We start from the raw sequence: 25,459 nt of genomic DNA on the forward strand, positions 1-25,459 counted from the left end.
CCTCAAATCATTGCCGGACTCGTTCTGGTCTCGTCTCCTTGGAAAGCCCTTATGTTTTTGGCTCAAATTCCCTCTGCTGCCAATAGATGGAGCTCTCATGTCGATTCCTCGTGTGGGTAAATCCCGAAACATGCAAGTATTTTGTTTTATTTTTCAATGAAATGCCAAAGTAAAGGTTCCAACGAGCTTGTTTAAAGGCCAATAACATTGCAAATAATCCATATTTGTCCTCTAAGAATAACAATTTCCTCTGCTCCTATTTAACATCCTATTAACCATCATTTAATGTATTTATTATCCTTTATTTAACCTGGCAAGAAACCACACTGAGATTGAAACCTCTTTTCACAGGGAATCTGAAAGCCAACAATTGCAATTTGCTTTTCCATTACAAATGCATTATTGGAAGCCGTTTGTTTGATATATTTTATTGCTAACACATGCCTATACCTAACCTAGTTTATATACGCCTTGGTAATTGAAGTTCTCTTGGGTGAATAATGAGATTTACATTACATATGATCTTTTTGCAGATTGTGTGCTAGCTATAGATCTCCACTGTTTACTCCCGTACAAAGTGGGCTGATTTCGCTGGAGCGCCTAAAGCATTCCTCACCCGTCTCTCTGCGTAGCACCCTCCCATGAATCATGTCTTCTAAAAGATTACTCTGTCCAGCCTTTGTGTCGCGATCCCTCAAAACAAGTCCAGTGCTTTGGTCACTCACCCCACACAAAGCAAAGGGGGCAGAGGATGGTTGACTGTACAAGTACACAATGATTTCATCCTTCCAACGTCTGGTTTAGACCTTGTAGCCATGCATATTAATCTTGATTTAGTATCAGTTCTAATTCAAATTTTCTGTATTACTAAACCTGGTTCAGACATGACGTTTTCTGGCTTACTCCTTACTTGATGTTTTTTGTATTAGTTTATACCTAGTTTAGTCCTAATCCTTCCTAGTGAAGAGGATTGTCAGGGATTTTTAACGTATATCTTGGTTTGGACCAAGTTTTGGTTTTGGTTCTGACTTTGGAACTGATGTAGTTCTGAGGATTACACAGGGTTTAAAACAATACTGTGTCTGAATCAGTTTTAATTTAGGAATAAACAAAATCTACTAGAGTTTAGTCATAGTTTACAACTAGTTTAGACTTTGGTTTGGACCTTGACTGTAGAGGTACTTGAGAACTCGTTATACTTGCTGTAATTTTGGTACAGACAAACAATGCCTGGATAGAAATAGTTCTGATTTAGTCCTAGTTAAACCCTACTTTGGATTTAGTTCAGTCCAGTTTTAGACCTTTTTCAAGCGAGTTTAGAATGGGTTTAATCCTGTTTTTGACCTTGTTTCTCTGTTTTACACATGGGATATACATGGTCAGTGTATATTAACACCCTGATTCATTGATGTTTCCACCCTTATTCCTGATGAAGAACTTTTTTTTAGTCCGTCTTTGGTCCTTGTTAAGTCTTGACATAGTCTTCACATTCAGTAAACGTATTAGAAAAATAAATCCCGGCCCTCCTAGACCTCTTTGGTGCACATGGCCACTCTTCCATGCTTGTGTGAGCCAATGAATAATCAGCTAAGCCCATTCTCCTCTGCAAAGGGAAAGCGCTGCACGTCGAGGGGAAAACAGGAGATCATCATAAATTTTAACAGTGCCATAAATCATATCTGGACCCACGGGGAGTGCCGCGTCCCCCTGCTTGAGAATCGCTCAAGTACAAAAACAAACACATTAGAACGCTCCTACTTTGCAGTGAAGGGCAGATGGTTGGCAATTAGTTAATCATCTCATCACAGCCAGACTGAGTGACAAGCTTCTGTGCTTCTCTGGTGATGGAACAGCAAATTGTGTTCTTTTTTAAAGAAGTACGTGTAAGAACACTTTCGAACTATTCTAAAACAAGATAAGTTGTACAGACACTGCGCTAACTTGTGATGTAGAGATGTAGCTTTTGCTGGAATGCTCCACACTATGACATTAAATGATCAATCTCTATAGCAGGTCGAGCCTAATACCAAGTTACGGGTTAGATCTGCAACAAGATGATTGGGTTGGGCGACAAAAATGAATATCGCAATATGTTTGTGGAGTATCTTGATAACGATAATCAGACGATTTGATGTCTTATTAGTTGTGGTTTTATTAAGTTTGCGTGATGATTTGTGGGTTTGTGCAGATTTAGATCCATCATAAACTGTGATCACAAAGCACTCTTGTAACATAGTAACGGCTTTGATTGATGATTGAAGACTGTTGATTGCTGCTGGACTCTTCCTGAAAGTATTGGGTTGAAAGCCGCTCTAATTTCCCGCGGCTCTGTGTCTCCAGGGTCCTTCGAAAACTCACAACTTTTACAGATTAAACAGCATTAAAGCTCCTCCAAAACACGACTCGCAGCTCTAATTAAGAGATAAAGGCTTGCTAAATCAGCATTAGGCTTTAGTTGGTTCTTTCTGTTAAAATAGTCACGAGTAAGAGGTGTGAAAAGACGCTTAAGTTGTCTGGACACAATGCAGATTCCCTCGATTTGACAATCAAGCCATTTTTCAAATCGTTTTAAATTAATTAGATTTATCGGGCCCTAACATTTACCCTTGTTTGAAAGTTTACAACAAGGCTTTTTTTTGTTCATCTTTATTATTAATCTGCTATTTTCTTTCAATCTAAACAATGTACTACATTTTCAAAATTCCCATATCGTCAAAACAACAATCACGATACTATATACATTTATTTATATGGGGCTCAACAGTGACCGCCCACAGTTTGGTTCCGTAAGTAAACGTTTCATTAATTTTCCCTGAACTTTATAAACCGCCGAGTTATTAAAACGTTTTGTCAAATTTTAAGTTTTTCATGTGTTATTTGGGCTGAAAACAACCACAGTATGGACACTAGTTTGCACAAGGGTGTCCATTATATCAATCACAGCCGGTCGACGCAGTGAGGGTTGATCCCAAAGTCTGTTTCTAGTTTATAGTCAGGCATTACAAGTGCAGAGCTCTAGAGGAAGCAAGCGCTACAATGCATATCCATGAGTTTCATCATGAGCGTACTGCTGGGGGCTCGCTGCAGCGGCAAGTGTGGCGAGCACAAGCCAAGAGCCAAAAGTGCGAGCTGAACGCAGAGCTGTGTAATGGACACGGTCAAAGGAGAACGTCAGGGCGAGGAGAAGGAGGAGGAGACAAGTGGTGGTGCTTAAACTCAATCATCTATTATTTAGTGGTGGATACAATATTTTCAATATAATCAGCTGTATTAAATGGTCTGGTTAACTCCCCTGTTTTATATTGCACATTTATATATAATACAATAATGTTAGTCCATTTAACTGGACACCGTGACATTGACACTAGTCCGTGTTCTCGAGTTGAACTTTAACCAACGTGACAGAAGCAGAATAAAGAATATACACAAGACAAGAAAAGAAATAAACGGCATAAAAGTTGATCATGTTGTAACTAAGGGAAATTGTCGCTCCGTGTGTGAGAAAAGCTCCAAATGTATTAGTCCAGTTTTCTATCATAATGCCACAAGCTGGTGTTGGACTGTACCTTGCTGTGTACAAATATGTTTTTTTGGTCTTATTCCGGGCATGTTTCTCTGATTGATAACCCAATCTTGCTGTTGGGTAGAGGTTTAGAGGTTTGGGTTGGCACCTACATATTTACAACGTGCTGGTGCTGGAACTGCATCCAATCAAAGTCAGAAGCATTAGTATGGCTGACCAGGCTTAACAGAAGCTTTTGGTTAGCTAGATTATTTTTTATATACAGAAATTGACTGGCTTGTTGCAATACAGAATAGCTTGTCAGATTGATGCAAACGCCTTTCTTTTAATACTAAAGGCTAAAATAACAATTTCCATACCTGTGCATTTAGATGAATTGTGTGAACTCTTCGACATTTTAACCAGAATGCCATTGGAAATAGATAGAACTGCTTTGACATTTTAATTACCTGTCAGTTCACATCACGCATTGTCTCCTTCGAGAATCGCAATCCTTAAAGATCACAATGGAAATACTTTTAAGATGGCAATACCAACACCCAGGCATTCCGATAACCCAATAACGATGCAATTAAAATGACGACATGGAGCCGATCGGGCCAAGTGAACATTAAGTGAGCTTCATGTGAGCTCTGGAACTCTATCATCCGTCCTCCCAAGATCAGACTGTTCAAGTTAATGTTATGCAAATGTATGTTACAGTCACTGATTATCTTTGCTGATTAATTAAAATAGAAGAATTATGTGATGACTGTTGCTTGTTTAGATGTTATTGTTTGCCTGAGTGTCGATAAAACATACGTTGAAATGTATTTGTGCAAGTGCGGGGAGGGCGCATGCGCACTTCCGCCTGCGTTCTCAAATCGCCGAAAAATCGTCCATTGCGCCTTTAAGAGTAAGCTCTCTGTTACACAATAATGAGGGGATTCTGGGTCTGGGTCAAGTTCGGACACTGGGCGACATGTCATACAAGGTTGGATCATTTGAGTCGATCCAAACTCCAGCGTGGTGCGTCTTGTCGCAGCGCTTCATTAAACCAAACCTGCTCATGTGCTCCGTCTGCAGGAGGAGATTTCTCTCGTTGTTTCATAAATCCATTCACAGATTTGAGGATCTGCTCTCTAGGATCACAGACTGATACAGTCACAGCGCTGTGTGAGAGAGAGAGCACGGCTTCATTTGTGTCATGTTGGGAATAATGAGTGGAATAAACAGCCCTTCTCTGTGTATTGGCCAACTTCTGTTTAAATGTGTTCATCTTTTTTAACACAATTATTTCAGGCTAAAATATATATTTGCTGACAATTTCATGAATCAAACACCTCCTCAAACTCTTACAGGAGGGTCTCGGGTTGCGTGTAGATAAGTAAAGTCCTGCGCCTAGTAAAAGTTGTATAAATACCACAGATGGCGCAGAGAGAGGTCTAAAGCTTTATTAATGACTTACCAGACCTGTAATGTGGTCTTGACATCACACGCTCGTCTCCAAGGAGATGCATACGTTTACTGCCACAATGTGTAACCTACTAGGCAAAGTAACCACATCGTAGTAAAGCAACACATATGCAAAAAAAGATATATATATATATATATATTGCTCCATTTATATGTATATTTATTAATGACAAACAAGCAGACTTAAGCGCCGCGATAATAAGGACATGCTATTTAAAATTCTAATTAGCTCCATCCTGTCTGGCTTGATCAAGTTCGGTGGAAAGTTCATTAACGGCACTTAAGCGCAGTTGGCATGCGTTTCCAAAAGTATTAAGAACTTAATGGCAAATGTCCAACATTCATATCCGCGCCAATGTGGCCAATCCATCATTATACGTGTGAAGCTAACAGCGGCAATACCGACGGTGCATATGCGCAGCCTCATCTGGCAACTCCAGACTCTTGAATAAGGAGTAAATAATGATGTCGTGTCGTGCAGCCCTTCCTTTGGCAGCTGTCTGGATCGGAAAAGCCTACGGTCAGCCGCCTGTCAATCAGCTCTCATTTATTACAATTACAAGGCTGATCCAGTCGTCCTGTGTTTTTGTGTGTGAAGCCCGCCAAACCTTTAAAGGTGTTGAAAGTCAAAAGCGATTTGTATCTGCATTAGGCCTTAGTTATTTTATTACTTGGTTTACGGATCCGCCGCACTTAGAATTTTTTTGTGACATGGTTGTGACGGAGAAGGGTCTGTCTGCTGCGCGCATTTATATCGCAAATACACATTTTAAACCTGTTCACCACATTTTCTTGAGTGCGTTTTGCCGTGACTGGGTGGGTGGGGGAGGGTGCACACTTAAGCGTCAGTTCTGTCTGTCTAAAACACGCTAAATCTACAGTTACACGCTCCTGCGCGCCGCCCCCCCTCTCCTCCCGTGGTGCGTTTTGGGTAAACCCGGAAGAAAACATCTTTTGAAATTGATATATTTATATTTATATTCCGTCCGCCTGTGCAATATATTTCATTTAAAAATCCGTAAACCAAGTAATAAAATAACTGCGGCCTTAGTTATGTTTTGTGCTGTTAAATTAGTTTTTGTCAAGGTGATCATAACTAAAACTATGAGTCAAACTACACAATTTTGATTTCTTGGACTGCAGGCTTCACTAGACAGCACAGCATGAAATGGGGACGAGAGAGGAAGGACATGCAGGACATTGTCGGAGCCGGACTCACGACCCTGGGGCCAGCTGCACGTGGAGCCCGGCACGCGGCGGCCGCTCGACCGTCGAGTGGCGCGAAACTGCAGAAATGTCAGTAAAGTTGCATAAAAACCAGTGCTAACAGTTGAATCATAATATTTATCAGATGAATTCCACTTTTGAAGTATCATGATTGATCGTCGGTCAAGGGAACATGACTATATTTAAGATTTTGCTCAAAGTTTTTTTTTTTTTTTTTTTATTTGGCTATTTTGGTGACGTTTATAATGTCACTTCCTGGTTTGACATGGCCAGGAAATATGACATAGATTGATGTAATTCCACAACCGTTATTAAGCAACCAGATAGTAAACAACGGCCAAAATCATACAATTGTTATGATTTGACAAATAATTACACTTGACAAAAAACATTTTCTCTGTATTTTTGATGATAATAGATGGAGGTATTTTGTTGCAAGTCAGTATTTCCTGTCATTTTCAACTTTTTTTCATAAAATTTTCTTCCCAAACTGCTGCTTGATGAAAAACTATACTAACAAATATTTATCACAAGGAATATCTCACCAATCAAGGTCATGATTAAAAAAACAAAAGAAAACTTGTCATATAGGCTTCAATCTGTCAGATTACAGATTTATTGTCCTGGTTTATGCTTTATCTCTGTAATTACTGGGTCAATTCACATGAAACATAAACAAGGAAATAATAATAATAAAGAAAAGCCTCAAATCTTAATACCATTAGTCAATCCTAAAAGTGCAATTACTGTCAGTTGAAGGGACTTTAACCCATGGGATTAGAATGGCAAGTATGTGGAGCCAATAGATCACAGATAATGGAAAGGTTCAGTGTTTGTGGATGTCAATTTTGGATATTTCTTTCAAAAATAGTAAGTCTACCGTAGAGTTACATTGGCCCTTGCCCTCATCTAGAACGCAACGTATTAAGGCGCTCACATTCAAGCTTTATTTCACCCAGGGAGATCACAGTTCTTGTTTGCTGTACCATTTCAGCACTGCTTCGAGCCACCGAGATCTAAAAGGATTTATCTGCACTCTTCACTTTGAAAGTCAATTTAATAAAATAGTATTTGTCTTTATCTGATTGTATTTATTGTGATTTTATTGCATCTATCCCGTTATGGAAAGCACCCTGTATTGAATTATTTTGGGAATGAATTGTGCTCTACAAATAAAATTGCCTTGTCCACGTGAGGACTGAAGGGATATAGTTTATAGTAAGTAAAGTGCATGATATCCGCACTGCTTCTGAGTTATGTCATGGTTAAATAGCCCTGAACATGTGTCATTGAGCTTCATAATCAAGTGCAATACGGTCATATTCATGTGCAATAATGTCATATTCATGTGCAATGTCATATTCATGTGCAATAATGTCATATTCATGTGCAATACTTTGGCATAATGTCAATCATCTTGGTGCAATATTCTCTGTCCATATAACAGCTGTAAATAAGAGTTGATGTTATTATTTTTTTATTAAGAGTTTAAGAGGTTTTTTATAAGAGTTTTATACGAGCTTTTCTATAAGTTAACTGTTTTTGTTTTATTATTATTTACTTCTGTACCTACTTTGTGTTGCAACATTGGGATTTCCCCATTGTGGGACAAATAAAGGCTTATCTTATCTTATCTTAATTGCATGAATTATCGCCTTACCTTTAACACTTATAAAACAAACCAACAAAGTCTAAATAAGTGCTAATGGACATTAGACTCAAGCTACAAATGAAACGCTATCATTTAATTTATTCCTTTTTGATCACAGCATTAAACCAGATCATAAACAGCTTTGTACGTTGCAGAAGACTCACAAAGCAGTTCATGATTTGAAAAATATGCTTTATGGTCCACTAAACACAATCTAGTTAAAAACGTTTGCAAGAAATGTCGTCATCTAAAACTAATATTTGTCCAAATCTTGACAGACACAAAACACAATTATTGTTTAAAGACTGAAAGAAAAGATTCTAAATAAACTCTGCTTGTTTCCACTGAAAACCATCAGGTCAGACGTGTCCGTTCTCCTCTGGGCCATAGAACACGCTGTGATAAGCGCTAGGATTGGTTGAACCTCCTTGTGGGCAAATACAAAGCTCAAAAAGGCCAAAAGGAAAATGGAAAGATGGAAGTGAATAAGTTTGTTGCCAAAGTAGTGTAGAAATACATGTACTTCACAGTGGCAGGGAGGGAGAGCTCACTTGGCAGACTGTTGAGGGATTGATGCCCGCTGTAGCTGCCAATAGTCATTCTGTGCAGCGTCTGCGTGTCCTTCTCGTTCTCCTAAAGGTTCTCTTCCAACTTGCTTACTGCCCAATGACAGCAGCATATTGGCTCTGTAATACAGGCACATTTAAGTTGACCAAAGAGGATGAACTTGAGCGCTGTCTGTCATTATAATAGACAATATTCATGTGTCGTTTATAGAAGTTTTGCGACAGGAGGTCAGCTTTGTATCCCCACATTCTTTATCTTAAAAAACAATAAATACAGGTCATAGCAACATCGTGTGACCGTGAGCGGCCCAAACTGTCTGGCATGAAAAACATTTGTCTGGTCTAAAAAAATAATGTTTAAAATATACCATATACTGTGTTTGTATTTTCCGGATTATAAATCGCACTGGAGTATAAATCAAATTTTTTGGTTACATTTATTTGATACAATCCAAGACCAAGAACAGATATTTCATCTTGAAATGCAATTAAAAATTATAACAGATTAGAGAACGTGATGAATAGGTTTACGTATGCTAACGTAACACCTTTGTAAGTGTCTGGTAATGTCACATATAAGTCGCTCTGGAGTATAAGTCGCACCATGCAAAAAGACTTATAATCCGGAAAATATGGTATACCATTCTTCTACCGTGCCAATGGGTGGGCAAGTGGATAGCACCCATTCACCACAGAGTTTGAATCCAGCTCTGACAATTCGCTGCATGTCCTTCCCCAGTTTCATCCCCGTTTCACGCTGCACTGTCCTCTCAAATAAAGACTATGGGCAAAAAAGTCCTTGAAAAATATATATATTTGAACAACTCAAGCTCATTTGACACTTGTGAGACGGACCAGATCCTCCATGTGGCGGCTGAATGTGTCACAAAGTAGTACGACTGCTCTAAACAACCAAAAGCAGCTCAAAGAACCACGCGATGTGCGAGCGGCAGCTGACACGGACGTTTAAGCTTGTCTAGTAAAGTAGCATTTGCCCCAAATGTTGAGATAATTGCTAATAAAAACAGAGCTCCTACAAATGACCATGCTTTTGACAAACATAGACAAGCAATCTCTTTTATGTGGAGCATTTAACTTTCAGACGTGCTAGGAATGTTATTTGTTCTCCGTATCGCTCCAGTCTCCAGTGAAGGAGCTGTAGTCGTCATCTCCGCTGATCTTTAACCAGTGAGTACACAGCCGAACACATCGTGGGCTGCTCTTGTCTTTATCGAACTGCACTGTTTACATGCAGCGCCGATATGGACTAGAAGAGGTGCGGCCCATTTGTGCCTCGTGGTTTTGGGCGAATTGATCCACTCAATGCACTTCAATACGTCCAGGGTTTACATGCACTTTGGACCATCGATTTCAATGGGACGAGGCAACTTATCCCATTTTTCCAGCCTGCATATAAACCTTCTGATCGACCACCTGTCTTTACGTCGTTTATGCTTCAATATGTGACCTTAGAGGGAAAAAAACATCTGAACAACCCTGGAATAAGCAATTAGCCGTGCAGAGTAAATTCCCCTGGTCCACTTTGCATGCTAATATATTCCACAGTGTGACAGTTGGACTAAAGTAGTGTGCCTTAACCAAACTTGCTCTGGACTGTCAGCGCCCGGTTGTGTCAACACGTTATTTGCACTCGCTTCAAGAACCAGGCCGTTGACCGAAAATGGCGTGTCAACTCACGTCTGGAGATCGGAGAGGACGTCCAAGGTTGTTGTCATGTTCTCAAAAATGCAAAAAAAAAAGAAGAAGCATGGGACTGTCAATTATGCGAGGCTCTCAAATGGATTCTGTGTGAGGGGGATTGGGCGTGCAGCAGGTGAGGCCCGAGCGCGACGCATTTGACAGTTGTTTGGAGCAGCGATTACAAGTTTGCTGTGCAAGATTGGTGAGTTGGCGCATAAAACATTTGTTGGAAATGTTGTTTTATTCATGCGTGCGACCACCGGGCTTAATGGCTCTTTAGATCATATGAAATTGGGCAGAACGGCAGCTTTGAAACGCACTGTCAGGACGTATAGCAGGCGTGTGGGGATGACAACACGAGACGGCTTAAACAGCGATGGTGTACCGCACAAAACACTAACACACTGGTAAGAGAAAGTAACATTTAAACAAATAGATTTTCTTTTTTTTCTGCTGGTGTTTCGATGTGGCACATGTTTGAAAAGCAGCTAATGGATTATTGAAAAGCATAAGTACGGCATGGTTAAAATGTGCAATACAATGATCTACATAATTAGAAAATAGTTTTGTTTGTGGAGAGACTTTCTGTCTCAACAAGAGGAAATATGGAGATGGGGAAATATACAAACGGAGCAATTTTCTTCATATTGAACAAATAAGCAATTGGATGAAGTGTAAGTCATTTTCAGGTACCTATAGTATAAATTTTACAGTGGGTATTTAGCTTTTACATCGGCACTTTCTACTCCACTACATTTTTTCAATTGGACTGAAATTTTTTTAACATGTTTATTTTGACGACTTGCCTGAAAACATCTTTGAGCAAACAAAAAATGTACAAAAAAATACTAATCAAATTAAGCGATTGATTTAGTTACTTATGTTGACTAAAACATTTAGCAATTCTGTATCAAGATCACTACATTTGATTATTTGAAAAGTTTCAAAATCTGGTGAAATACAACTCTTGTGGGTACTTCAATACTTTTACTTTGAATGTTTCATTCACCAAGGCATTTTATAAGCTGTATTTACATAAGTAGAAACGTTATGTAATGTTTCTAGTAGAGGCTCTAGTGTCTGACTGTCACCAGGGAGATGATTGTTCGGACTAAATGCAGGTAGTGGGCGATATGCGGAATTATGCCTTGAAGAGATACTACTAAAGTCTTCTGCTGCTTTTGAAACCTCACATTCCATTGCAATTAGTTAGATCCAGCTGTCACTCACTGAAAGCCGACAAATGGGAGAAGTGGGTGGGGAAAAGTGTAATTATTTAACAACAAATCTGAATTCTAGAGGAAACCATCTCACCCAGGCCTTTTCCACAATAATTATGGCATTAAACACATTTTCCTCTGAACTTCCGGGAGGATGGCCGTCTAGCTTAGTAGGATCTGTCGGGCTGCAGTTGTATCTGTTGGATTTATTGGCTCACACTGGTGCCGGGCCGGGCCCCACACTGGTGCCGGACCGGGTCCCACGCCCGAGGAGTCCAGGAGCGGGATGGACCCAGTGATTATGGCCATTCTGCGGGAGAAAACCAATAAAATTGCAAAGGCAATAGACTCAAATATAGATGGCGGAAACGCTTGACTTAAAATCCAAGAAATGGACAGCCGAGCCACAGCTGCCAACAAAGAAATCTCTGGTTTGATAGACACAGTCTCTACAGTGCAAGCCACCGAGGCAGATTTAACAAACCAGGCACGCGTCCTGACAGACCAAGTGGACGACCTGGAGAATGGTAATTGCAGAGATAACCTGCAGATTGTCGGTGTTCCAGAGAACACTGAAGGGAAAGATGTGGTCATGTTTATGGAGGCCTGGATGCATGAATATCGAAAACTAAAGCTGTGTGAGTAAAGCTTGACCGGGCACATTCCTGGCTCCTAAGTCAGCCCTGAACCAGCGCCCAAGACCGTACTTGAAGTTCCATACGGTCAGTGATGAACAGCAGGTTACGGCTGCATCTAGACGTCTCGCTGCAGACCGGATCGGACCAGACCAAACGAGCTCCACGTCTCATTCTTCTACTCAGCAAGAGTGGTCAAGAAGCGCTAAGCATCTGACCAAGTGACATCTTACGCTCTGCTTTATACCACAACGCTCAACGTGGATGGGAATGGTTTTCTCTCTATCTTCTGGTCCTTTTCTGGATCAGTCTGTGGGCTCTTTGTCTGTTTTTTGGCATGAACTCTTTTTTTTTTGCAGTCGTTTTTTAATGTTCTGTTGTGGTTCCTGTGTTTGTGTGTTGTGTTTGACCAGAAAGCTGTGTAACAAAATCTGATTTACAAGAATGATTTCAACATTGTTAATACAATGGCATCTGGTAGCGTCTTTTAATGTTAATGGATTATTGAGTCAAAGATAATAACAAGAGTGAGGCAAACATAAGAGGGGTTTGGCCCATATTGATCTCAAGCAAAATATTATGTAACGGGTTTGTGTTGGTCAAGGGAAATATTAATGGAAGTGTGTTTACTTTGACAGATATATATGTATGCTCCCGAAGAAAAAACAAAGCACTGCTGACTGTTTTGGACATTGCCTTCCCACTGCATTAAACTAATGGAAAACCTGACATCTGGACTTAGATTTGAAGATGGACACATTTGATAGACTTTGGTCTAAATGAGACTTACATTATCCTGTAGCTTTTCTGTTGAATGTCTACTGTATTCCCTGCCCTCTCTGTAATGTTTTATGTGCTCTTTTATATACATTTAAAGATTGAGGCAAGGCATGCATGTTTTTCAAGGTAATTTTAAAGCAATATGAACATTAGTCATTGAGTAAATGCAAAACACTCCCATGCGTAGAACATTCCAGGCAAAGCAATGACATCGCAAACCCCCCATCAGAAAAGTTACATCGTGCACTAGTTTGTTGTGCTAGACATGGAAATTACCTTTTATCGCTCGGTAATGTCTTCTTGATGATTTATCGATGCACTATTATTGTTTTGACCTTTTTTTTTAAATTATAATAATCAATACTACTTATTGTTTTCTGATGTATCCCTAATTAAAACATATATATTTAGTTAAGTTAGCCAGGAAAGTGTAATAACACTTGTAATAACATATCACATTTTGAAGATATTTACATGGGTTAGCTACATATGTCTTGTTTATGATAATGTGGTTTGTTTCTGTATTCCTTTGGTTAGACTCTACATACAGCTTTTGATTCACTAAATTAACATCAGTCAATGCACTCATTAGCAAAGCTCGACCTCCTGAGCTGTATATTCAGAGCATAAATATTTGATGTGGTTGTCTATGCTTACAAACCTCCCACACCCGTTTGTGAATATGTAGTACATTTATAATTGTGCTTTTAGTTGTCCTGAATTTGCCGTTTTGTAAAGAATCATGCTCCACCATTCTATTTTGGTGCCTGTTACCAAACAATGTAATTTTCTTAGAACAATAAGACAGCACAAAACTGTCTAAATTGCTGTTTTTTTAGATTCAGGCCAAACTCACGCATTGTTTTGACAAAACGGCTCATTCAGCGATGTCGTTGTTGCTTATGTAAAAGGTCTTACGTTTTAAATGACATCCTTAGCTTGGTTTTTCATAAACAATTTTGTGATGTTCTAAATTTCGGGAGTTCAAGGGCTCTGTGCGGTATCTTTGCTGTTCCTGCGCTGCACTTTTCTAGTATCTGCTGTAGCCACTGCTCCAGTTACTGCGCTGCAAACCACATATTTTATTGATTACTTTTAGTACAACCAGATGCTGCCCGGTGGTCGATTGGTTAAGGCCCAGCACATTATGTCAGGCTCCAAGTGCAGCCGGCCGCAGTGTAGTGAGTTCGAATCCTGACTATGACAATTTACTGTATGTCCTCCCCTCTCTCATCCCCCATTTCACACTCTCCTGTCCCGACTAATAAAAGCCAATGGGCAACCAAATTAGTACAACAAGAAAACGATCATATCACACCAATTCTTGTGTCTCTTGTGTCTTTGGCTGGCTTCACTGGCTTCTTCACTGGCTTCTTCACTGGCTTCTTCACTGGCTTCACTGGCTTCACTGGCTTCACTGGCTTCACTGGCTTGATCAGATACAGCCATAATCACTTGACAGTAGCCAATGAGAGAAGAGAGGCAGAGTTAGCATTTCACGAGCTAAGCGCTAACTAAAATGAACGAAAGAAACAACGCATCAAAACAGACACATTAACAACAACTCACTCGCCGCTCGGACAGGCCACCTCATTTGTATGTTTTTAACTGGAAAAAAAATAGAACATTTAAACTCATAAAGCTGGTCACAAATTTGAGTGTTGACAATGTATTAATGAAAACACAAACAAACAAACAAACCAAAGAGCTCGCAGTTAGTTGCAATAGTGTCAATAATTGTGAATGACTGTAACATGATGACGTTTCTTCTCACAATAATCTTAACACTACAATTTAATGATTTGACATCGACAGGAGAAATAAAGTGATTTAAGAACGTAAAATGGATGTAAAATCAGACAACATGGGCACTCAGCTGTCATGTTACCCCACAGGCTGGTCAATGACAGTTTGATTGTAAATGGTAAATAGCTGCATTTATATAGTGCTTTTAAGCCACCTGAATGCACTCAGAGCACTTAGTTGGTTGCTATAGAGCAATTCAGTCGTGCATAATATGTCTCTTATAACTTGCAATTAAAGTTCTATTAAAGAACACATATTATGCTATATTGTTATTGGCCATTAGTCTACACAGGTCTATTTATAAAGCTTAAAAACACCCGAATGCCCCAAAATGCTGTCCAAAGACAATACAAAATGCCATAAAACATACAAGACAATCTCAGAACATCTGCTTTAACATCTGATGTTTGAGAACTGAAAAGTAACTGAAAAGATAGTAACTTTCTATCAGTCAGTCTATCTCATCAGTATTTGTGCTTGCACTCCATCTACTGGCAGCAGAGGGAATCTCAATGGGGCAATAAACAAAAGCTAACTTGCGGTGACATGCTAATATAAGCATGCAGCTGTAATGAACCATCATAATTAACTAAGCTCTGTATTATTATTATTGTATGTTATTGTACAGTTCTTTATGACTTGATTGACACAGGGGGATCAATATATATTGGTAATTGTCATAATTGTTTGGATGTGTTTTATTGTGAATCAAGACATATTAACACTTTTAATATGTAATACTTTATGTGTTTGAAGAAGTATTTGACACAGAGACAGAAACTTTGCTTCGGGTAAAGATATGTTTTGACTTCTTCCTACTCCTTCTGACCATATTGAAAATGTATTTACTGCATTCCTTAATTATTATCCATGCTGTTATGTAATTGATGTTAAAACATTGTATATGTTCAAAATAAGTTATAAAATAAAAAAAATATTTATGGATTTAAAAAATAGAGCAGGAGACCTCTGGAGAGTGTTGTTTTCTGAGGCTTGTAAAAACGTACACTATCTGCATATTTCTTTCTTCTACCCAATATAAAACATGCCGTGAATAAATGAGTTAAATGCCCAATCATACAGTAAATTTTCTCAGGTACAAAGCAACAAGTTCAACTGACATGAACCGTCTCGCTCTCTCCTGATCCCTGTAAATGGATGTTACATAAATCCTATTCTTTTCACTTGACAGGAGAACTACATTTGTCCATTTCTCTCTCTCTCTTTTGGTCACGTACACATTCAGAGCGCTGCATGTCCATCCCCCATCTCTGCTCGGAATCCGGCACAAATCCATCGGGCACATTGACACTGACACACATCATAAAGTGTGTCAGAATCGATTTGAAGATTTCCCTGATCACCTCTGAGGCACAGAAGAGATCCTGCAGCACGTTTACGGTTAATATGGGGAGATAAACCATGCATTTTACGAAAGAGTGAATGATGTGAAGGCCATTTCTTTGCTTGGAATGTTCCACAGTGTGGCATTAGTTTGTCTCTCTTTATGGAGACAAAGGGGTGATGCTGCCGGACACAGCTACAGGTCAAATGTCAAAAAAACTACTGGATTAATATTTTTGTGGTCATTTTGCGCTCTCAGAATACAGGGCAGGCTTTCACGTGGAAATTCATTTGCTCCTAATTTTTCTTTTTTTTTTACATTTAATCCACTCACATCCATAGATTTCTCTGGAACAGTTGTGGTTTTGAGCATGTTTCTACCAAAACTTTGTAAAATTAAAACCTACAAATATCAAACTTAACAATCTTGTACTTAGCAAGAGTTTGATGGAACATAATGAAGGATTTGTTGATATCTAATTCTAAGTCTGATTTATTAAAGTTGTAAGTAAAAAAACAATTTTAAAATGCAGGCAAAGTTTCAGTCAGATCAAGTCTGTTTTTGCTAAATAAGATATCCAAAGTTAATTGTCTGTGTTTACTGTGTCATCAAAATGAACCAAGAAATTAAAACCTGGCTTTGTGCATTTTTCAGATTTAAATGTACTTAATAGGTGCAATTTTGGTCATCTTTACACCAGCTTTTTTTTTCTATATGAAAAACGTGTAATACATTTTTCCTTTACATTTATGTGAGTAAACTGCAGGAGAAGTTTGAAATTGACATCTCTAAATTTAAGATGTTTTCCTTTACACCCCTAGTGCAGGAGGGTCCAAACTTTTTTTCCCTGAGGGCCGCATTTTGAAACGTATAAGGAGCAGAGGGCCACAAACAACCCGACAATTACGAATTAGTCTAAGTGAATCATTCATTTTGATGCCTCAACATGTTTAATAAGACTTGGGACATTAATATTAGGTTGATATAACATAAAAATATTTGAACAGGAAAAAGGGCCTACAAAAATTGGTCTAAGTGCCGCATTTGGCCCCTGGGCCGTAGTTTGGACATGCCTGCCCTATTGTCTCATCTCATCTTATCCTATATTGTGGACCTCTCTTTGTAAAGCAATAAAATCCATGCACAAAAAAGGTACACCACCTGCAAAGCCACATATAATGCACCTTTAAATGAGAAGACAATTACATTCCAAAACTAAACCAAGTCTCCAATTCAACTACGGTAAGTAGAAGTAAAAACTCAACAGGACATTTCAATTCTAAACTATTATAAAATGAAATGAAATGCAAGACAAACCAGGACTAACATGAGTAAAATAGTACCTCTGTGTACACATTGCGTGCTCTTTCCACCAATAAATGTTTAATGTTTGCATGAGGCAATTTGTTTAGCAACTCTAAAAAACCAACACCATTTGCTATTCATACTTCATACTTTAAAAGGCCCATATAATTTTTATTTCATATGCCGATCTTAGGCCTCACCTTCCACTTGAATCTCAATGTCAACAAACATAGTAAATATTTTATGGTCCATTTGTACAAAGTGCTCAACCTGATGTTATTGTCCTATTAAAAGATAACGCACAGGCAGCATTGGGCTAACTATAGGCACTGCAGCCAAGGCAGCTGAGCGCACCGGAACAGCACGCATTGTATTTAATGTATTCAACAAAAGTACACAGTTACCGTACTTTGAAAAGTACGAGTGCAGAAGAAAAAGTATGGTGTCAATAATTTGTTCTATCTCAAAAGTTTCTTAGCACCACTTTATATCAGCTACACTTTAATTAGAACATCCACCCAAGAAGTTACATAGTGCACCTTTAAGTAAGAAAAAAATACTAATTATATATATACACACAAGCTAAAAACATGGACATAATCAGAATCAGAGTGGCCAGTTTTATTGCCATTGAAATTGAACAATTTCACAAACTTTGTATCAGTGTTTTGATGCAACATAAAGAATAACAGCAAAATATAATACAACTATAATAAAATAAAAGGTGTGCATAATACAAAATATACAGAATGGGCTGGGTAAAGTGAAAAATAAAGTGCAAATATCCACTTTATGTATATAGCAAATTTTTAACATATCAACAGAGCGTTTCCAAAGTGCTGCACAGACACAAAACAATAAACGGTAAAAAGGTGTAATAAATGCTCAATTGATACTAGTCCTAAAACAGTAAAAAAAAAAAAAAAAAAACAGTGAAATGATATCAAAGCAAAACCATAAAATATAAATAAACATGGGAAAAATTCAATTAGGACCAGAACAAACAGAATAAACGTGGATCTCAAGACAGGACCGAAAACACTTTCATGTGGAAATAAACCCTTTTGAAGTGAGTTATCCGTACATAGAGAAAACGACACATCTACACTGACCTCTCAATGTGTCTTTTAGTTCATACACTTTGCACCGCGCCTAATTGTAATTACTTCGCTCCACTGCGCGCTTGGATCATTCACAAATCTTCTTTCTTTTTCTTTTTTTCCTCCCCGCTCTCTCCTCCAGTCTAGACCGCGTAAAACAGCAGATGAGCAGGCGGGGAGGAGAGGTGGAGCCAGCCCTCTTAAGCACTGTACGAGAAAGAGAGAGAGAGCGAGCGAGGAGAGAGCGTGGAAGGGAGGGAGCGAGGGAGCGAGGGAGCGAGGAGAGAATCTATCGGCGCACACACAGGCAGCGATTCAGAGCGAGCCCGGAGTAGGCATGGGCAGCCGCAGCAGAAGCGACAGCCTTACGCGCGCTCACTGAACCAGCCCGAGCGGCGGCCAGCGAACGGGGGGAGGAAAGAAAAAAAAACACTTCTTCACGCAACGGCAGCATCGCCAACCCGAACCCGCGGACGGGCCAAGAAGAGCGATTCTCGACCAAGAACAAGAAAAAAAAGGGACTCGGAAACCTACTCAACTCCACTGTCCGTCCACAGTTCGTCTTGGCATCCCGACATCGGAGCATCTTCGCAAGAATGGACCTCCGGATGCTGCTGGTTCTTTGCTGCTTCGCCAACAACGGTAAGTGGAGAAAGTCATCGTCGATAGTGGCTGTGCAGTTTGTCCGTGGACTACTTTGTTGGACGTTTCTTTTGAAGGTGTTTGCAGGTTCTTTGGGGGGGGAGACTGTTGAATTGAGTTGTTCCGGTAGAGGAAGCTGGCGCGAATGAAAGAGTTTTGACACATGCTTGAAGTGTTTCTTGATGCTGATGGACAAAGGGCAATTGCAATTAGTCGTTTCTATAAAAGATCAGTTCAGAGGAGATAGAATTCACACATTTAGATGCGGTTTGAGACTTTTGCCACCACGTTTCTTTCGTAGTTTGTCCAGTTTTGTAAAAAGCTTGTCTCACACTTCAAAGTTTTAACAATTACGTTCGTTTTATCCAACTTGAATTTGTCGCCAGTGAAACAAAACTACGACAATCAGTGTAAACATAATAGCCGTCTGCCAACTTGTCTGTACAATACGAGACGAAATTGAAAGTTCTGATGCTTGAATACTGTCTTTAACGTCTTTTCCGATACTGACAAAGAACTTTAGAATTTTAACAATTGACATGTATTTTCGGAGGAGCCAAATTGACAGCTGTCTTTCAAAACTCAACAATTATATGTGTCATGCTGATACTTTAATCCGTTTTTTGGAATCCTAAACTGATCTTTGGATTCCGACCCTTAGCTTTTTTGGCTTCCCTTTTCTCCGTGCTCTCCTAAACTCATGGCACTTCACGTGGATCGTATTTCTTTGCAACTTTCTTGTAGGGAAATCGATTAAGGTGGAAAAAGTGTTTGCTCAAAATCGTTTTTAGATGACAAGAACGCCACACTTTTGATTAGGATTTCCATGCTATTTGTTTGGCAGATTCACAGTATGAATTTATAAAACCCAGTGTAATTTCCGTGAATAATGACCTGCTTAACATGCAAAGCCGTACACTGGACAATACCCGCTCCTCTTGTTATTTAAATCACCCCGTGCGCAATATTTATCTCCTTATGTGTTCTGTGTACGCGGGATGCAGGCGCACGCCGTGACTGCTGATGCAACGTGGAACAAAGGGGAGTAAATTAAATGAGTTACAAACTGCTGATTGGAAGGGTTTTAAAAGCTCCGACTGAGCGTATTGATTTCAGTTGCCCCCGTCCTGTGGCTAGTCATGACTTCACATTCAAGCGCGGCTCGTTGGATGAATCTGAAATGAGAGGCTGCAGGCTGCCGACGCGTGCCACGGACACTTTGTCTGAGGATACTTATCTCTGCCGCCAAACAGAAGTATGAGGAATTTCAGGGTCGTCGGAACTGCTCTGGCAAATTGTCCTGTGGTTATTTTCTTAGCGATTGAAGGTTTTTGGAAGGAGATTTTCATTTTTTTTCCACCGGTGGAAAGGAGTGTTTAAAGTTCAGACTCTAAACTATACCAGGCTCTGGGATTGTGACAGTTATGATGATAATGATGATGATTTTACATGTATTTATAGCTTAGGGGGAGGGTTTGTGCTTTATTCCCGTGGTTGGTGTCTTGGTTTTTAATTGAAAAGGAGCGTTTAATCAATGCCAAGTTGTGAATTAAGGAAAATATGATGTTTTGCTGAATTGTTTTGAGCAAATTCTTTCTTTTCTTTCTTTCTTTCCTTCCGTTCCGTAGTTGGTTTCAAAGAAATTAGGAGAAGGTGAGAGCTAGACCCATTTTAACTCTGCAATTTAATTTCTTTTTGTAAAGCCCAAAATGACAACAGCAGGTGCCTCACAGGGATGCAGAACAAAAGTTGGAAAATCAATGTTGTCAATGGAATCTAAATAAAAGATGAGTCAAAAAGAAAAATGGCATTGAACCATGGATCAAGTCATTGTTGTTGCGTAGACTTTGCAATGAAGCAATACAAATCTGATTAAATACGTTTAATTTATACCAGTATCATATTTTACAGTAGGCCTTTGGAATCCTTCTTTTTATCCCTGTTAGTTTCAAAAGATTGTTGTAGAGAATTGTAAAAATGGACAAATTTGCCGTGAAGAGGTTGTCATTATATCTCTGTATCAATATTCTAGAATCAATACATACCAATACTTTGCTATTGACTCTCCCATCACAAGTGAAAGCTGAAATGAAGCAGTTAACAGTAAAAATGCCCACAATTAAATACCGTAAAACCATTCTCACCCCATTCCTAATCTCCCCGTTGAACAAAACGCCGCAGTGTTTTGAAAAGCGCCTCTAAACCATTCCGAGTCATTTGCCTAACTCTCCGCCGCGGCTCATCGTGGAAAGCTACAAAACAAACACGGCGCAGGATATGAACTCCAAGTGGATTTGAATATCAGTCATCCGTTACAAACCACCTCCTGTGCGGAACAACGCTGATTTTAATACAAAGGTTCACGGCAAAACGCAAGGTACTTTTGAGAGAGACGAGTGATACAAAGTAGATTTAAGGAATGTTTAAGTGACTTCTGGCAACGCTTACTGCCAAAACACATCAGTCACCATTATGTACCTATCATTTATGACTATAGTCTTTGTTTCACCTTCACAGTATATATATATAAAAGCATAATGTTGGCATAGTGAGTATATCGTCAATAATTAAAGTTGTTAAAATTGACAGCCAAAAGAGACAGTGACAGTTTTTTTTTAAACTTTTGTTGAAATTTTCAGGATCAATTCACGTTTTGTGCCATTTTTGAACCTCAACCAAGACATTTCCCCGCCACATTTATTTAAGCACTTTCCTGATGATGGATGATATCAAGATTAATGTTTTTATCATTATATGAGATTTTTGTCATTTTCATCTTATCCCCTGTAACTAATGAATACACATACAATACATACTCCAAAATACAAAATGCTGAAAAATATGCAGGATTTGGGGCTTGATGATTTTAGCAAAGAATCAATTTGCAATTTGCATGACAAACATTACTATTAAATATGTGATGAATGTTTTAATTGTGGAATTCTTTTGAAAGTTCAGCTTTTAAATCCCATTTAAAAGAAGAATGAAACATAACGTGCATGAACTAATATAAGAAACAAACAAATTTTTAACTACAGGGTTTTATATATGTTGCATTGTTACTTAAATAATAGTCATTACGATTAATCTTGTAGAAATGCATAACCCCAGTAAAAGAAAGACATGGTAAAGACGCAGAGATCTGTTCCAGCCTTCTCAATATCCGCCTACATCTGCACAAGAGGAAGGGCTCTGACGGAAATGCGAATCCGATGTGCTAATATGGCAAAGACACGATTCCAAAGTCCACAAGTGAGCGGCGCTGAGTTGTGAAGCGCAGGTACGGTGAGACTGATCTCCAGTTACGTAAATGCTCCCGTCTTCTGTTGTGCGCAGCTTTCTATGAGTAGGAGGGAAATTAAGTGCCGGCGCGCAATAGTTACTGAAAAGATGAGAGGGAAAAAGTAAAGGTTTGTGTTTCTCAGTTGCAAAAATCTTTACTGTAGATTAAGGGAACTTTACGTTGTATTTATCCTAATTGTTGGTTTCAGGTGACACTACAAATCTGTGTCTTAGTTATTCATCATTCTTGTTCCGGAATATCATGGCCTGCTACATTTAAAGTGTAAGATTGAAGACCACTTTATGCCTTTTGATGTAAATTTAAGGCGAACATCTTTAGCAAACGGATGAAACTGTGGCTGAAATCAGGGCACACCACACATGAAATGCAGGTTGTTATTATTAATATTGTCTACTTTTCTTTTGCTTTCCTTTGCTAATTTAAAATAGGTTTGTATTGATTTATTTAATTTTTTTTGCTCGAACACTCAAAACAATGCATCTGGTATGTCCAATGTAATTACTACGTCCATATCAAATACATAAATACATAAATACAGTCGACTGTTCACTCGCAATCGTCTAGTGGTCTCGTGTCTTGTCAGCTGATTTGCACAGGTTTTGGTGTCACGTTCCTATGGGCAGAGTGGCTTCTTCAGGACAGTATCCCAGGTGTGTGAGAGTAAAAAGGCCCCTTCATCCCAGTTCATGGTAGCACAGGCACGTTCTTGTATTTACTGTGAAGTGTGTGAGAAACATACAAACTGGACTGGGAAAAAACGACATTTAAAACAAACGTTTGAGGTTAAATATTGACTTGAGTGACCCGAGCATGCAGGAGAAAAACTGCCTAGTGGAGCTGAGCAAGGAACGGCGTAAGCTACAACGTATCCACCACTAATTTGAATTTGACACTGGTAATAAAGGCTTTAATATGGCTCTCAGTAGCACTACTAAATCAACTCTCCAGGGGGCAGCGCGCTTTATTGCCTGCTTTTATGAGCAGCGAGGAGGGGGGCATTTTAGCCACAGTGTTCAGAGGACTATGCAAGGATTCCCCGGTTGTGCCATGGACCGCCTTTCTCTTAATTTCTCCATTTTCTACTAAAGATGGGTCTAATCTGAGTTATATTTTCATTTTAGGTTTGTAAGGGAAAATTGCCCGAGATTTGAATTAAAATAATGAGCCGGCAGCATAATGAATTACAATCAAATCAAAATTTTAATTGTTCTGAACGGTGGCAAGCACTCCCGCCTCACAGACAGAAGGTCGCAGGTCGCAGACTCCCGACCGGGCCTTTCTGTGAGGAGCTTCCATGTTTCTGCCCGTGTCTGGCTGAGTTTCCTCCAGTCGCTCCGGTTGTTCCCCCATCAAATCAAAACATGCACAATAGGTAAAATCCTCCAGGGAAAATGAAGTGTACCTTAACCTTATATTCTGAAATTCCTGATTATTGTATCAGTTTAGACCAGATGTGTCCAAATTTTTTTCACCGAGGGCCGCATTTTGAAACTTAAACGGGGCAGAGGGCGACAAACAACTTGACTGTCGAATTTGATGAATGACAAAGTGAATCATTCGAAAATTTGCATTTGACGTAATTTTGATGAGCCTCCACACCTTTAATTAGACCTAGAATATTAATATTAGGTTTGTATTACATCAATATGCCTGAATTTTCCCAATTTCACAGTAAAAAGTGCTACTTTTTGTTGTTTGGGCCAACAAAGCAGGAAGCTGGACGGCCAACAAAAATTGGTTTGAGGGCCGCATTTGGCCCCCGGGCCCTGGTTTGGACATGCCTGGTTTAGACGCTCAGATTTCACCCTTCCCTCAAATGTGAATGCCCCAGGATGTGTTGAAAATGTGCATTGTAAACTGAATTCAGACTTTTTTTAAAGAATCGGAATAGCTATTTGCCTTTTCGTTTTCCGAAACTGAGTACCCCAACAGAAATTAAAATTTGACGAGAAAGGGAAATGGTCAAATTATCGGTATTTGGTGAGCTGAGGCAATTAAGGAAGATTCTCCTTGTGTAAAGATGTGGAGAGAGTGACAAATTTGTGCTGGAATAATCACAATTTTAGAGACTTGAAATGTGGCTGAATTGAAGCAACTCTCTGTAACTTGAAAACAAGAATGAGAATATGATCCGAATCCAAAAGGAGCAATATTATAACAGCCTATTACTCGAATAATTACTATCATAGGGACAAACTGTCACGTTGTCAGTGCGAGAGTTTGAAAACATGTGTCCCAAACCCAGACTGAGCCCAGATGGTGGCTGACGTTCAGGCCATTTCTCCAGACCAGGGATTACACACTGTTTCTCCCTCATGAACCAAGCTGGCGTAAATTCCAATCAACCACTGCAAATTCAACAAGAAATCGATGTATTCGTCAAAATTACAACAGATATTTGAATGTCCCCCAGCCTTTACCATGCACTTTTACGCCTCACTTCTCCACATTGCAAGCATCAGGAGTCAACCTTGTATCCACTTTTTAAATCATCGTTTCGTTTCAACCGGGGCACCATTTCCTGGGCAACAAAACAAAAACAAACAAAAATAGTAAGAGGTTCGGCAAAAGCGTCTCCCCCTATACTCTCGCTCGCCCTTGGGACTACCCAGGTGAAATCTAGCTGTCACATAATCTAAACAGCACTAGCACGTTATCTATGAGCACTTCTCCAGGGATGGCCGAAGCCAACGGGGGGATTAGGCTAGGGTCAGTGTGCTAGCATGTTCAGATGTGCAGCTGTCAGGGCTTGGACAACCTCTGAGCTTTGCTTCTAACCACCCTGCGCTTGTGCCAAGTCCCCCATGAACACAGAAGAGGGGTTATGATCGCCGGGATGAAGGATGGAGGCTTGGAGAATCACTGGTGCAACACGAAAGGAAAGAAAGGAGAGATAGAGAAAGAGATTAGGAGAGGAATCCGAAATGCTATGGGTAAGAGGGCCAGTGGCAAAACCTCTTGACGTGTAGCATATGAGTGACAAGTGTGACTGACAGTTTGTATGGCAGCTTCTACACATTTGGATACTGAAAATAGTCTTTTTATGCAGTTATGGAGGCATTCAAAGCATTGGTTTAGATTCTGGCATGAGCTCATTCTGCTTTTTGATTGGATATTTGACCTCCCCTCCTTCTTATCTTATGTTTTCTTATGTAAAGTTCACATTAGTTCTTAGTTTTGATTAAGTTATACTGATTGA

General features: G+C 39.4%; 1 protein-coding gene across 3 annotated transcripts in view; it reads left to right on the plus strand.

Annotated features, from left to right (window-relative positions):
- Window positions 1-18,823: 18,823 nt before the first annotated feature.
- The window catches only part of LOC140361184 (kin of IRRE-like protein 3), a 446,443-nt gene continuing 439,807 nt past the window's right edge, over window positions 18,824-25,459 (plus strand). For all 3 annotated transcript variants that reach the window (XM_072446900.1, XM_072446902.1, XM_072446901.1), the window contains exon 1: window positions 18,824-18,956. In XM_072446900.1, coding sequence (XP_072303001.1) covers window positions 18,911-18,956 — 46 coding nt within the window. In that variant the 5' untranslated portion in view covers window positions 18,824-18,910. The remainder of the gene's footprint in view (window positions 18,957-25,459) is intronic.

The sequence above is a fragment of the Eucyclogobius newberryi genome, unplaced genomic scaffold (assembly GCF_026437365.1).
Source record: "Eucyclogobius newberryi isolate DKJ021-1_F unplaced genomic scaffold, fEucNew1.0.hap1 SCAF_15, whole genome shotgun sequence".
In the NCBI taxonomy this organism is placed as follows: domain Eukaryota; kingdom Metazoa; phylum Chordata; class Actinopteri; order Gobiiformes; family Gobiidae; genus Eucyclogobius; species Eucyclogobius newberryi.